We start from the raw sequence: 16740 nt of genomic DNA, 5'->3' as shown, positions 1-16740 counted from the left end.
GGGGCTTCCTCATGCTGCACACTCACACCACGCTTGTCCGGAGAGAGAGAGAGAGAGAGAGAGAGAGAGAGAGAAGTACAAGCCGCGGTCACATCTCCACTGCGTAGTTCCTGCACAGATGAGACGGGACAGTGGATTGACTTCAACCTTTGTGGCTAATCAAGCCAACCCCCCCCCCCTAACATTACTTGAATGTATTTAATCACAGCGGAAACAGGAGGAATCATTCACTCCGCTTGATTTTACTGACAATTTACATTTGTTTCCAGATCTTGAATTTCTTGTGCCTTTGCTACTGTGAATGTGTCTACAGTAGGAACAGGAAACTCCAACAGCAGTGAGAGTAGGACTGTTTTATGTGTAGCCTGGACTATTTTTTTTTTTTTCTTTTTTCAATGAAAGCTGCATTAATGTGCACCTTCGGAAAAAATATCATATTCGCCTTAGCTTACCAGTTTGGAAGTTATGACTTGGTTTTGGGGAGTAGGGAAATTGTTCTAGTTTATTGTGTATCTAATCTCAGGTCTCAGACTATGTTAGCTATGCTACGTCAACAACAAATCATTGAGATCGACATGTTGACTGCAGTCCTGTAGGCATGTAGGCTTTCTCTACAGACTAAACAGGACTGTTTTTCTATTATGTATTTCTATATTTTTGTCAGTGTTTAATGTTTCACAGTTGAATGTTCATGTGTTACAATCTTTATCTTCAACAATATATAGCCTGATAATAAGCCAATGTTTTATTGCTTTTTAGAATTGCAGCTGAATCGCGTGTCCTCCAAGCCTCAGTATTATGATACATTTTGACAATAATTTGTCGACACAAGAGAAACAGCAATTGCATCACTCACAGCTACACAATATACACAGCTATGTTGTTGTTGTTATTTATGGCTACTTTATTAATTTTACATTAAACCACATATTGTGTTATTAAGGCCTGAAAAAAAATTTGGCGTACACATACTGCCCTTTTCTGACTTTGAGCCCCTGCCCCTCTATAATCCTCTGCACGTCCCTGGCACCTAGCATTAGCATTAGTGATTAGCATTCACACTCAGCGCATTAAGGAGCAGTGAGCTGCCATTGAAGACACTCGGGGCCCAAATCCAGACTTTCATCTGTATCGTGGTCAAAGACACTGACAGGAGAATTAACCAAATGTGCAGCATTGATTCATCACAATGTCTCAATTTGAGTCAAGAAAAGGCTGTCACTTCATTCAGAAATTCATTTGGAAGAGTGAAATATCTGTCTGTGCTCGACTTTATATCACAAGTGTCAAACATACGGCCCGGGGGCCAAAACCGGCCCGCCAACGGTTCCAATCTGGCCCACTAGATGAATTTACAAAGTGCAAAATGCAAAAATTACCCTGAAGATATTAACAGTCAAGGGCATCAAACTCAAAAATAACAGCATAATAACCTAGAAATAATGACTCAAAATTTTCTTGTTGGTTTCATGTGAGAAAAATAACATGACATTATGCCTATACATAATGGCAACACCAATTTTTTCTCTTTGATTTATTGCAAAGAACATTAAATTCTGATATCCTTTAACAATAAAATGTCAATAACCTGAACAAATACGAACAACCTGGAATGTCTAAAGAAAAATAAGTGCAATTTTAACAATATTCTGCCTGTTTTGTGCCTTGGTTGATCCGATCTGTAATGCACATGTATAAATCATAAGTTGAAGCACTTATTTTTCTTCAGAAATTTCATTTTTTTCCAGTTATTCACATCTTTTTTTGTTTTGGATAGAAACAGTTTCATCATTTAATGTTATTTTTTGCACTAAAAATTTGAAGTTGTCATTATTTATAGGTTATTATGCTATTATTTTACTGGTTCCGGCCCGCTGGAGATCAAATTGGGCTGAATATAGCCTCTGAAAGAAAATGAGTTTGACGCCCCTGCTCTATATCTTCCTGAGGCCCAGCAATGCATTTTTGTCCTCTGTAGGGAACAAATGTTATGTATCTGAAAAAATGAATAAATAAATAAACTGTTGCATCAGGCTTTTTCCAATTAAGGCAATAATTTAATGTAAAACAGCTCAAACTTTTACTTTCCTGGGTCTCAGGATGATATAGGAAAAAATTCCCTAAAATGTTCAGTCTGTGTTGCACAGTAAAAATACCAACCGCAGTATTTTTTTTTCTTAATTTCTGGTAAATTCATCCACTCTTAGGCAATGCAAATATAAAATTGCAACTTTATTGACCCAAATGCAACATCAGGCTCTTCTGAATCAGATGATGGTTGACACATGACACTGACTGCACTGCAAATGATTTGTTCTTACCAGGATTAAAAAAAATACTTAGATTTAGAAGTGTTAGATAATTAGGTTATGTTTTCATCGGGGTCTTGTCTGTCTGTTTGTTAGCAAGATAAGTCAAAAAGTTATGGATGGATTTTTGATGACGTTTTCAGGAAATGTTGATACTGGCGCAAGGAACAAATGCTTGAATTTTGGTGGTGATCCGAGGAGGGGTTGGGGGATGATCTGCCTTGGCAGAGGTCAGCGCTCTCCGAGTGCTTTTCTAGTTCATCTTGTTTTAACCCACAAAGACCCAAACCTCCACAGTCGACCAAAACCATCTACTGATGTAAAATGTTTAATACCTGCTGATCCACTGATCCTATGAAAACATGCGGATAATTGGTGTAAAATACAGTTTTTCATCTTTTCATGGTCACCAAATATGACCCATTTCGATGTTCAGAGGCTCCGTAGTTACCGTGGAAACACCGTCATCTTCTACAACACAGGTGTCAAACATGAGACCCGGGCCAAATCCAGGCCGCCAAAGGGTCCATTGCGGCCCTTGGGATGAATTTGTGAAATGCAAAAATTACACTAAGATATTAACAATCCTTTTAGTTCAAGTTCCACATTCAGACCAGTTTAATCTCAAGTGGGCAGGACCAGTAAAATACTATCATAATAACATAGAAATAATGACAACTCCAAATTTTTGTCTTCATAAATGTAAATATTTTCATGTATTTACAGTAAAACAAAATATAATTTAGCAAAAAAAGTGAATAAGCTGAACAAATATGAACAACCTGAAATGTCGTAAGAGAAGTAAGTACAATTTTAACAATATTCCGTCTGTTATTAAATGTTTTGTGTGTTTGTAGATCCACTGTGATCTGTAAGTTATAATGTACATGTGTAAATGATAAACTGAGGCATAATATTGTTAAAATTACACTTATTTTTTCAGTTTGTTCATGTTATTCACATCTTTTGAAAGGATAGTTTATAGATGTAAACCTTTTCATAATGTAAATGCACTTTTTTTTGCTCTAAAACATAGAGAAAAGTTTGGAGTTGACACTAATTATACACTATATTGCCAAAAGTATTTGCTCACCTGCCTTGACTGGCATATGAATTTCAGTGATATCCCATTCCTAGTCTATGGGGTTCAATATGACGTGGGTCCACCCTTTGCAGCTATAACAGCTTCAACTCTTCTGGGAAGGCTGTCCACGAGGTTTAGGAGTGTGTTCATGGGAATTTTGGACCATTCTTCCAGAAGCGCATTTGTGAGGTCACACACTGATGTTGGACAGAAGGCCTGGCTCTCAGTCTCCGCTCTAATTCATCCCAAAGGTGTTCTAGTCATGTCGGAAGAGGAAGTGGCCAGCTCCAAACTGTTCCCACAAAATTGGGAGCATGGAATTGTCCAAAATGTCTTGGTATGCTGAAGCATTCACAGTTCCTTTCACTGGAACTAAGTGGCCAAGCCCAGCTCCTGAAAAACAACCCCACACCATAATCCCCCCTCCACCAAACTTTACACTTGGCACAATGCAGTCCGACAAGTATCGTTCTCCTGGCGACCACCAAACCCAGACCTGTCCATTAGATTGCCAGATGGAGAAGTGCGATTGGTCACTCCAGAGAAGGCGTCTCCACTGCTCTAGAGTCCAGTGGCGGCGTGCTTTACACCACTGCATCCGGCGCTTTGCATTGCACTTGGTGATGTTTGGCTTGGATGCAGCTGCTCGGCCATGGAAACCCATTCCATGAAGCTCTCTGCGCACTGTTCTGGAGCTAATCTGAAGGCCACATGAAGTTTGGAGGTCTGTAGCCATTGACTCTGCAGAAAGTTGGCGACCTCTTCGCACTATGTGCCTCAGCATCCGCTGACCCCGCTCCGTCAGTTTACGTGGCCTACCACTTCGTGGCTGAGTTGCTGTCGTTCCCGAACACTTCCACTTTCTTATAATACAGCTGACAGTTGACTGTGGAATATTTAGGAGCCAGGAAATTTCACGACTGGATTTGTTGCACAGGTGGCATCCTATCACAGTTCCACGCTGGAATTCACTGAGCTCCTGAGAGCGACCCATTCTGTCACAAATGTTTGTAAAAGCAGTCTGCATGCCTAGGTGCTTGATTTTATACACCTGTGGCCATGGAAGTGATTGGAACACCTGATTCTGATTATTTGGATGGGTGAGCCAATACTTTTGGCAATATAGTGTATATTATTATGTTATTATTTTACTGGTTCGGCCCACTTCAGATCAAATTTAGCTGAATGTGGCCCCTGAACTAAAATGAGTTTGACACCCCTGTTCTACAACATTGATTCACCAGTAAAACCAGTGGAGTTGGATCAATGACAGTGGATGGAGACACTTGGTTTATGTTCAGTTAATAATAGATTTGCTGAAAAAGCCACATTTTCTTGAGTTTTCTCTGTTTCTGATATAATAACTTTTAACTTTACTCTGAGCTTTAATGAACATCTACATGATCAGTGAATTGAATATCGGAAAGTACATGATTCACATCGAAAAAATGCAAAATAAGGAAGATAATATTACAATTAAGGGTAATAAATCACTTAAGAAAGGTTAAATCTAGAGAAAAATTCAAACTGAAACAAAAATAGCACCGGGTCTTTATGGGTTAAGAGTTATTTTCTTTATTATTATTAGCTTTCTTATTTTCATACATCTGTAGATATGTTTTGTCTTGTCAAGTGAAATTATCTTGCTGCATGGACAGATATTTCACTTGTTTTAAGTACCTTTTTCCTCACATTTATGTTTTTATCCTATTTTTAGACACCTCTTTTTTGCAGTGTGATACCAAAGCTTAGAACAACTAAAAGAATCAGTACAGGTCGTGTGTCACAAAAGCAGTTTTCTGAGGGGGTTAAGCTGTGAAGTTGTAAATGCTAGTGCTAACCAAACATAGACTTGAATACAGCCACTTTTGTTTTGTTTGCTATCATATGTGTATATAGGTTGTAGGTATATTCATTTATCAACGCAACAATGTACTTAAGTGACATGAGGTGAGATATCATCACTTCTCAGATTCTCAGTTTTTTGTCTTTACAAGGACACACGCTGATCAGGGTGTTTTTTTTTTTATTTTTTTTTATTCTAAATCAAAAGTCTGTATTTGCATGACTTGACATCAGTATTCAAGGCCAAACTGTCACAGAATATCTGTATTAGGTCGAACCAGGCCTAAGTCTCTACAGTCCTTTCAGCCTCTACAGAACTGAAAAACATGCATGATCCGTTCTGAATCGCAACATCAGGCGCGCAGAGGTATAAAAACCATACTGAAAAATTAAAGCGTTGATACGGCGGCGTCAAACTGATGTCTGCAGTCTGTTTGAGATAAGCTCGGTGCAGTGAACGCAAGCAATCTGTCATAAAGGCTTCACACGTTGAAAACGTACTATTGAGTAAATATGCAGAAATTCTCCAGGGATACAGCTTATGTTAAGAATAACAATACAATAATAATAATAAGAATAATAAGAATAATAATGATGGAATTTGCTAATAACCTGTAACCCTAAGGCCACATCCGCAAGATGAAAAGCATTATCAGCCCATGCCTACTTTTATGAACCTCTATAAAGCTGCAGCAGTCGACAGCTGGTTCATCATCATGAGGTATCTGTCATGTATTATTCCATGCGGCTAGCAAATGCTGTTCTTACATCAAATGGGATGTGTTCTGCTAAAGCACTAATCATGCAGTCACATGTGAGTCGGATGAGGAGGGGGAATTCTCTTGGTGCCTCAAAAGCCAGTCGACTCCACAGCGGAACAGCAGCCACCCTTTTTTTTTTTTTTTTTTGGTCCCTCTGTGGTCAAATTAGCAGTAACACATGAAACACAGATAGAGGATTAATGCAGTAATGCCGGAGTAATTATTTCTCACCGGGCACATGTGTCCCATGACTGCTGAACATAGTGTTAGTTCAACCACAGGGTCAAAAAATGAAACTAAGTACTAAAATTATTTCTAAAATTCATGAAAGTTAAAAAAAAATAGCATCACGTACATTCGTATTGTGTTGTTTGCTAACATTTAACAATAGTGCACTTTGTAATTCTAAGTATGAATGTCAAGATTGTGTTAAAAAACAGAAATTAAAAGAAGAATTCATCAATCATGCAGACAGCAGATGCCTATGCAGCCCTGCAGTCATTGTACCGGCAGCTGTTAAGATGTGAAACCAAGTGATGATACCTGTGAAGAGCCCTGATTTGAGGTATTGTCATCTTCACAGCTGCCCACTAATCAGCAAGCACTGTACCGAACACCAGGATGGTGTTAGCACGTAATTAACTGCACAAAGATTAATAATGAGGAGTTGGCAATTTCAACTTTTTTAAAAATTTTTTGTCCAGCTCCATGTCCGTGTCAGAGAAGAAATCCACAGCACAACTGATAATAGGAAGATTTGATGCTGCAGAATCACTTCCTTTCAATAGCCTTTTTGTCGTGTATTAATTTATTTTATTTAATTTTTTATTTATTTATTTTGTTTTTTTACAGTTGTTCTATGTCGTTGATCTATTCTTGTATTTTACTCTGCTATTTTACTTTACTTTTATCGTTATTTTAATTTTTATTAATTTTTCTGTACAGCACTTTGGTCCACTGTGGTTGTTTTAAAATGCTTTACAAATAAAGCTGAATTGGATTGGATTGCACTGGATAGCATACAACATAGATTTGTGCTTTTTTATTTTACCCATGTACAGATACTGTTGATCATTTTTTAGTGAATGCAAAATTATTTGATTACTTCGGCTCAAATCGGCTCAAATGTACTTAGCAGTGTTTTAATCCATCATCAACCAAAACAGGAAGTAATGGCGCTAATGTTAGCATAACAAACTTCGTTACTTAGCAATAGCTGATTCAGACCTCAGCCAGCTTATTTTGCTAGCTTTCAGCTTCTCTGATTAAAAAAAAAAAAGGACCTAAAACTCAACTATAGCCACACCATTGGATTTTAGCTGAGCACATTTGGCAAAATTAAAAGAAAAGCACCATTTTGATGCTATTTCATAAGCTTTAGCGGCAAATTGAGTAACAAACAGCTACAATTATGAGTGCTCAAATGTTCTTAACGGTATTGTAATCCATCAACCAAAACATTAAGTAATGGCGCTAATGTTAACATAAACTTAGCTACTTAGCAATGACTGATTCAGACCTTAACCTGCTTATTTTGCTTGTTTTCGGCTTCTTTAATAAAAAAAAAGGCACTAAAAACTCAACTATAGCCACACCTTCGGATTTCAGCAGAGCACATTTTGGCAAAATTAAAAGAAAAGCACCATTTTCATGCTATTCCATTAGCTGCAGTGGCTAACTGAGTAACAAACAGCTACAATTATGAGTGCTCAAATGTTCTTAGTGGCGTTGTAATCCATCATCAACCAAAACAGGAAGTAATGGCGCTAACGTTAGCATAACAAACTTAGCTACTTAGCAATGGCTGATTCAGACTCCAACTTGCTCATTTTGCTTGTTTTTAGCTTCTCTAATTTAAAAAAAAGGCACTAAAACTCAACTATAGCCACGGCCTTAGATTTTAGCAGAGCACATTTTGACAAAATTAAAGAAAAGCACCATTTTAATGCTATTCCACTAGCTGCAGCGGCTAATTGAGTAACTAACAGCTACAATTATGATTGCTCAAATGTTTTTAGCAGCATTGTAATCCATCAACAGCCAAAACAGGAAGTAATGGCGCTAACGTTAGCATAACAAACTTAGCTATTTAGCAATGACTGATTCAGACTTCAGCTTGCTCATTTTGCTTGTTTTTAGCTTCTCTAATAAAAAAAAAAAAGGCACTAAAACTCAACTATAGCCACGGCCTTAGATTTTAGCAGAGCACATTTTGGCAAAATTAAAAGAAAAGCACTATTTTGATGCTTTTCCACTAGTTGTAGCAGCTAATTGAGTAACAAACAGTTAAAATTATGAGTGGATGGAGATGGTTAGCATACTTTGGGGCTAACAATTATCATACCAGTGCTTTAAAATATTCAACAGCATCTTTCATTTGTATTTTTATGTATATAATAAAAATAAATAGCCTTCTTTATGGAACATACCACAACTATGAATACAGTGGTGCATGTTTTTTACTCCAGCATTGCTTTACCCACAGTATAAAAGTATATCACAGTGGATATTATTGCGAACCCTGTGTTGTAATACGTATTATTTTTTGCCAGTATATACCCTTACTCTTATATGGGTGTAGCTTTAGTTTAACTGAGTAACCCCTATATAGTTGGAACCAACATCAGCAAAGCATCGGGCTGTAACTATGGATGCATGTGAGATCTTATTGCACAGATTGGGTCTAGATTACGTCCTCATTTTCCCTCAGATTAAGCTAAAACTGCAAAAAGTACACGCCATCTTTCTGAGGCTTTAAGTTGTTCACAGTCCAATTTCAGCACTGGTTGAATATAACGGATTCAGATTCGTTTCTAGGCTACATTTAATAGTCCAAAGTCTTCTTTTTTTCCTTTTAATAGCTCGAAGTAAATATCCTCCAGTACCACATTTTGCAAGAATACACAAAAATATACATAAAAAGAAGATGCAAAAAGAATAAATCTCTCTTTTTATGACAAAAACTCCACTGAGAACTCCAATTTATAGAACATAATCTTATTTTGTTAGGTCATTTTAATATCACATGTTTTCTTTTTAATGTAAGAGGTAGAGAACTGTCTCAAGCCTCAAATCAGAAACACAGATGGAATTTCTCTGAACAGTGCAAGTATTCTAACATAAATATAGTCAAACGTCTGCTTCAATCACACACTTTTGACAAAATCAAGTCTCAAGTGTTTAGTGTTTGTTGCGTTCAGTGTGTGCAACAGAAGGAGACTGGTTATTAAATATGGCTCGCCGCACTGTTTTTCCTTCTTTTTTTTGGGTTGGTTCTATCATATCTTTCCCCCCAAATAAATAGCTACACAGTTTTGACTCTCAAATTGGCCTGCATTATCACACCCACTTATGGACACAGTTATGAGTCTTTTTAATTAACTGTATCTTTAGTCATCTGGATTTTTTTTGGGTGGAACATATTCCTTTGTAGGAGGTGTGTGCTATCACTTCCACAGCCAAACTAGTAGGTACTCATGTGGCAGCAAACCAAAAGCAAAAAAAAAAAAAAAAAAGACATGTTTTAGAAGTGGCAGTGGACTAGACTAGAAATATAGCTTTTTTCACAATTTTATTAAGAAAATAAGTATAAAAATATAAATATAAAACAATATGACTCCGCATTCAAACAGCATGAATCCAGTGTATGACAGTTTTCCTACAACATACACTTTCCATTACATATTACACCTATATGATGAAATGAATTCACAGTTTGACAAATAAACTGCACCTACCATTCACATGGTCAAACAAAGATAGCAAATAGTATATAGGATGTCCATCATTAAAAACACTTTGTACATGTACGGTATTTAATGGAGTTGGCATGAAAAGCCGCTTCACTCCTTCCCTAACCCCACCCAGTCCAGTGCCATTAAACATTGATAGTATACAATACTACTATCTCTCAGGTCAATTACAAAACACATTATCCACACCATTGTTCACAAAAAATCCTAAAAGTCAAAGGCATCTTTACTGATTATGACCAAAAAACAGTAAAACTTGGAGAATTATACTGTATCTCTGTAAATGAGAAGTTCAAGTCTTCGTTTCCTACTCGACATCCACCGTTGGATTGAAGGAATTTGTTTTCTGTGATGATTGCGTGTGTTTGTTTGTTTGTATGTATGTGCTGTGTGCTAGCACGCAAATATGTATGAGAATCAAATAGACAAGTAGTCAACTAGCGGGGTAAGCTAGCAAACTAGACGGATCAACAAATAGATAGATTGATAGATAGATAGGTAGACAGACAGCCAACTAGCTGGCCAGTAAAACTAACTAGACAAATTGCTGTCTGGCTAGCTAGCTAGCTAGATAGAACAGACAGAAGGGAAAAAAATGGGCTTGGTAAAGACTCCCGTGGCGGCGTCTAGGTTTCTCTGTCGGGGCTTTTTCCTATGTACATTTCCGCCAGCTTTTTGAACTGTGGTCCCCAGTTGCTGAGGTAATCGTAATCCTGGTCCCCTTCGGTGGCGGCAGATTCAAGTGAACTGAGGGATTCCGCCAGCGACCCACTGCCCTCGTAAGCGTACGTGGCCAGGGAGTCATAGGGGGGCGCTGTGGGATCTGAGTCGTTCTCTTGAAGCCTCCCATTAATGAAGTCTCTGACATCCGTGTTATCCTTTATAGGTGATGTCCTCCGAAAGGGAAACAGCATTTCGGGTATGATGTCCCTGCGTAGCTTGTTAGCATCCATCACCTCTGGGTTACGCAGCGTGCCGATATCAAAGGCCTGAGTGTCCTCCTCTCCACCCCCTTCATCGTTGTAGCTGACAACGTTGTCTCTGACATCCTCTTTGGAGATGATCAGAGGCTCCTTCTTCCTCTGTCTCCTCAGGGCAGCAAACAGCACCACAATCACTACACAAAAACAGTAGGGAAATACAGAGAGAGAAAGCTCAGCGTAAGACGTGTGCCTCCTAACATATGTCATGTATTAAAGAGCACAGGGGAGCGAAAACGCGCAGAAGGGAGACACATTTGCTACCAGTGATAAATCCCCAATGCTGCCTCAGGCGTTCACCTCCTTTTATTAAAGATTCAGTGAAAAAGCTTTTCCTTTCTTTTTTCCTTGAATGGCACATTCACTGTAAGAACCGCACGGAGGTTGGAGAATCTTTTTTAAAAAATATATATATAAATACTCCCCGGCAGTACACACAGCCTCGTATCTCATCCTCCTTCATTCTTTTTAAGCGGCGAAAGACAATCGCAGAGATGTCGAGCATGCATGTTTCCAGAAACTGGCACCGGAAATGAGATTTAAATAAAGTCATAAAGAAAGAGGAAGCGCAGTGTTGGATAAAGTACTGGAAAGTCTTACTTGAGTAGAAGTACCGGTACCCTAACAAAAAATTAATTTGGTTGATGTTCAAGTCACCAACTGAAATGATACTCAAGTTAAAGTCTTTAAGTATCTAGTATTTACTGTACTTAACCCTTTCATGCATACTGGTCACTACAGTGGACAGCTATTCTACAGCTGTTCCTTTGTATTTTCATGGGTTTTGTTGTTTTAGTTTCGTATCATCCAACACAACACCATTACATACACTGCAATTCATACCATTACTGTAACTTTGCTGTTCTTTATAAACCTGATCTGCAGAAATATGTTTTAGTGTAAATCAAGAGCTAATTGTTATTAGATTGTAATTTAAAAGTTTTCGTAATCAAAAAGTTTTTGGTTTTTTTTTGGATATTATCTCCATGAAGTGAGTAATAACTAGTATTAGAGTATGTTAAAATGTTAGAAAACATCAGATTAGTGCATGAAAAATGGTTTTATTTCATAGTTTTCACTTTCTAATGATGGGTTTTAAATACACATGTTTTTTTGCCTCAAAAATTAAATGCATTGTGTCCAGCTGAGTGGACATTTTTGTAACTCCATGAAAAATAGGTTCATAAAAAAAAAAAAAATTCAATTGCATTGTTGTTTTCATGCCTAAAGAGGAATAAAAGCACTCAGAAAAAAAAATCTCGACTGAGGTTCTCATAATTCATACATGAAAGGGTTAAGTATATTAGGTAATCCACAATTAAATATACTCAAGTAATGAAAGTGAAAGTACAAGTAAATGTTAATATCAACCAAAGGCAGTCAGAATTGTGAATATTACAGGTTGAGTGTGGACCGTCGTTGCACTTGTGCATTATGCAATTAGGCCCAATGACAATTCAGCTTCCTGACTTTGTTGCAATCAGTGTTGTAGAGTAACAAAGTAATAATACTTCACTACTATACTCAAGTATGTTTTGAGAGAATTTATACTTGACTGAATGTTTTTTATTCTGTTTACTTTCATTTTTATGTCACTACATTTACTAACTCAATTCCATATTTCTACTCCGATACATTTTTAATGCACAGTGTCGTTACTCGTTACAAAAAAATAAATTAAATTAAATTTGGTGTTTTCACTGCTGAGATTACCGGTGACTGCAACAGAGCCAGGAAGCTGGTTTGTCATTGGGCTTAATCACGTAATGCGCAAGTGCTAACGATGGTTCACACTCAACCTGTCAGCAATCTGTTTATTTAATTCAATAATAAATTAAATGATAGATCTTGGTCAAATAAAACTCCTAGGTTTTTAACTGTAGGGCTAGAGGCTACACTGACATCCAGAGCGACTAACTGGTCAGATAGGCAGTCTTTCACACTTTTAGGGCCTATTAAAATGACCTCTGTTTTTTCAGGGTTAAGTAAAAGATAATTAACGGTCTTTATGTCTCGGACACAGGCACTTAGTTTACCCATTTGCTTGGTCTAATCAGGTTTAATAGAAAAATACGATGTGAGCAGCAGTGTAATATTCCAAATTCTGACTGCCTTTGGTTGTTATTAACATTTATTTATACTTTTACTTTCATTACTTGAGTACATTTAATTGTAGATTACTTGATATACTTAAGTACAGTAAATACAATATATTTCAAGGCTTTAACTTGAGTAGCATTTTAGATGGTGACTTGAATTTCTACCTGTCATTTTTTGGTAGAGTACCTGTACTTCTACTCAAGTATGACTCTCCAGTACTTTATATAACACTGGTTGCAGTCAGCGGTAATCTCAGTGTTGAAAACCCCAAATTTCCTTTCATTTATTTTTTGTAAAGAGTAATGATACTGCGCCTTAAAAATGTATCGGAATGGAAGTACACAAATGAGTTAGGAAATATAGTGAAGTAAAAGTAGTAAAGTGGAACAAGTGGCGTCAGGCACAACAAACCCCGCCCCTCGCACGTATTTTGCCTCCTTAAAGTAAATGGGAAGGTGTAAAAAAAAATAAAAATAAAAAATTTTGAACTTTGACCTACTTTTTGCAAAATATAATGACATGTATTCTGGATCACTGGCAATCTATAAACTCAATTTGGTGGGAATTCAACCAATAGTTTTGCTGCTAAAATGTTTACAAACAAACAAGTGGTGCCAGGTACAACAAACCCCGCCCCTTACAAGTATTTGTAGCCTATTTTATTTTCAGCTGATGTCATCGTGTCTATGTATGTGCTGATGTAAGCATATCAGTTGCCTCTATATATGTGCCAAGTTTGAACTAAATTGCGACAAAGTTGATGCTTTTATAGACATTTGAAATTTTGCCCATTATAAGTAAATGGGAGAAAAAAAAAAAAGATTTGAAAAATTCATGAAAAACTTGAACTTTGACCTACTTTTCCTAAAATGTAATCACATCTATTCTGCATCAGTGGCAATCTATAACCCCAATTTGGTAGGAATTCAACCAATAGTTTTGCTGCCACAGACATTTGAAATTTCACCCATTATAAGTAAATGGGAAAAAAAAAAAGATTTTAAAAATTCATAAAAAATTTGAACTTTGACCTACTGTTACCAAAATGTAGCTACATCTATTCTGGGTCACTGGCAATCTATAAACCAAATTTGGTATGAATTCAACTAATAGTTATGCTGCTATGGACATTTAATATTTTGCCCGTTATAAGTAAATGGGAAAAAATAAAAAAAGATTTAAAAATTCATAAAAAAAAAAACAAAGGGAACTTTGACCTACTGTTACCATGTAACTACATCTATTCTGGGTCAGTGGCAATCTATAAACCAAATCTGGTATGAATTCAAATAATAGTTTTGCTGCTACGGACATTTGAAATTTTCTCCCATTGTAAGTAAAGGGGGAAAAAAAAAGATTTTAAAAATTCATAAAAAATTTGAACTTTGACCTACTGTACCCAAAATGTAGTCAGATCTATTCTGGGTCTCTGGCAATCTAGACACCCAATTTGGTATGAATTCAACCAACACTTTTGCTGCTAAAGTGTTAACAACCAAAGAAACAAACCAAACCAAAAACAATACCCCTTGCCTCCCATTCAAGGGGCAGGGTAATAAAAAATACTCCTTAAAGTACAGTAAAGTAGTGAAGTATTATTATTTCCTTATTATACAACACTTGAGGAAGCGATATTTCCTTGAGCTTCACCTGTGCTCGTATCCGTCTCCCCGTTTCCCTTTTTGTCCTCCCAGCAGGTACTGTAGTTGTCTACTTGCCTCCCACCTGGGTGTTAATTACAATACCTTCTGCATGGGTCGGACGGAGGTGGGGGTGGCTGTTTAAAAGGTTCTTTATGAACATTTCTGACTGACCTGTGCCTCATTTTTCAGGCCGCTATGCCGTTTCAGCTCAGCGGCTGCCTGTCGGAGTCGAGCAGAGGTGAATGAGACGGTCTGTCAGGGGGTTCAAGTGCGAAAAGCGATAGATAATGAGCAGATGTCATGGTATTTTGCTCAAGAGGAGAGCACGGAGATTAACCTTCAGTAAACTTGATGTATGAGAGGGGGTCCGTTAAACCCTGGAATATGAAAGTCATAATTAAAACAAGCCGATGAAGGCGAAAAGGGCAGTACTTTTAGTAGAAAGGGCAGATGGAATAAATCCTACACGGATTCCAAAACAAGAAATGATGTCAGGAGTAAGCAGTAAGGGTTTCAGACTTGTAGCCCAATGCATTTGCAGTGGAAGTTAACCCTTTAACAGCTGCAATCTCTCCAGCACTTTACTTCATTCAAATTACTGTAACTCCTGAACCATTTGTGCTATCCACAAAATTCAAATGGCATCAGAAAGCTGAGATCCTGAGCTTTCCGACACTACACTGTAAAAAATGACTGTAGAATTAGCACCAAAAAGTTGTAAAATTGCAACATAAAAAAACTAAGCGACAATACAATGCAAAGTTATTTTTTGAAAAGATTTTTGTGTTAACGATTAAATCAAATATAGCTGTAGTTCTTACAGGAAGAGTATGTGAACAAAACCAGATTTGTATGTAGAAATTATGTATTTCTATTGTTTTTAGAAAATAAAACTGTAAATTAAAATACAGTGTGGTGCCGTTTAAATTTCAAAGACCATAATGTTGAAATAATGGCGTATTTGCTTTTTTTTAATATACATAAAAAAGTTATAAAAAAAAGTAAACAAAGATGTAACATTTTAAATTTGTAAATTAATGGGTTGGTAGAGTTGGTAGAGCGGCTCGTCCAATAACCAAAGGGTTGGTGGTTCGAATCCTGGCTCCGACTGTCCATATGTCCAAGTGTCCATAGAAGAGACTGAACCCTAAACTGGTCCCAGTTGGACCTGGTGGATTAGGAAAGAGCTTTAGACACCATGAAGGTGGAGAAAATGTGTTAAGTAAGTGCAGTCCATTTACCAGTTAAATCTACATGTTTAAAATGTTAAATCTACATGTTTAAAATGTTAAATCTACATGTTACTCCATAAATATGTTTACAGTTGGATGTGTTTTTTACAGTATTGTTCTGGAAACCACAGCTGCCAGCTCTTTTTTCCGTAAAAACAACAGGCTTTTTTTTTGTGTATATAATATTTATAGGACTCTATTACGAGTAGAAAGGAACTGTTTCAGCTCATAGACTAATACTACTGAAATGGAAACATCAACAACCTCTAACATTTACATCTTGGTTTCTGGATTTTTTACATCATTTAACATTGGAAAATATTAGATATTCTATCAGAGGATGTGCCAATAAGATTTTCAGTACCTGGCAACCTGTTCTGAATTACATAAAAGAGGTAGATCCCTCACTTATTCCACAGTAGTCTTATTAGGATGAGTCTGTGACTAATATATGTATTCCTTGTGTTTTTTTATTTATTATTGTCAATTATCATCTTTTTTATGGTGTAACATGGTGGGAATGTTCATGGGTTTGGGTATAAAAAAACAAAAACAGTGACTGTATAATGCTTTTCTGGATGATGCAATGTGTCTTAAAAATACTTTGAACAAAAAAAAAATAGAAAGGAACTGTTTCAGAGACTTCCACACAGGCTAAAAAACGCCGAATTTACTAATCTAATATGGAGTTTCTGTTTGTTTCTTGCACTGTTTCGGTGAATGTTGCAGTGTCCTTATTGGTTCCTCTGACTTTTTACACACAAATTGGAAATTGACCTTCTGTGTACATCTATACTTTAACTGCTCGAAACGTCAGCATCCAAAAGTCTGCATTAACCCTTTAATAACTGCAATCTCTCCAGCGCTGCATTTTGCACTTTACAGCATTAATATTACTGTAACTCCTGAACCATTTGTGCGATCCATAAAATTCAAATGGCATCAGAAAGCTGAGATCCTCAGCTTTTCGACACTATATAACGCTTTATGGCAGCAACATGGGAAAGGAACTGGAAGTGTAGGAACTGAATAAC

At 36.9% G+C, this 16740-nt stretch overlaps 1 protein-coding gene across 1 annotated transcript in view; it reads right to left on the bottom strand.

Moving 5' to 3' along the window:
- Nucleotides 1-9553: 9553 nt before the first annotated feature.
- Nucleotides 9554-16740, bottom strand: part of LOC115411401 (cadherin-10-like) — a 64505-nt gene continuing 57318 nt past the window's right edge. The window contains exon 12 of the mRNA XM_030123514.1: nucleotides 9554-10868. Coding sequence (XP_029979374.1) covers nucleotides 10378-10868 — 491 coding nt within the window. The 3' untranslated portion in view covers nucleotides 9554-10377. The remainder of the gene's footprint in view (nucleotides 10869-16740) is intronic.

Source organism: Sphaeramia orbicularis, chromosome 20 (genome assembly GCF_902148855.1).
Source record: "Sphaeramia orbicularis chromosome 20, fSphaOr1.1, whole genome shotgun sequence".
In the NCBI taxonomy this organism is placed as follows: domain Eukaryota; kingdom Metazoa; phylum Chordata; class Actinopteri; order Kurtiformes; family Apogonidae; genus Sphaeramia; species Sphaeramia orbicularis.
This window is presented reverse-complemented; position numbering and strand designations above follow the sequence as displayed.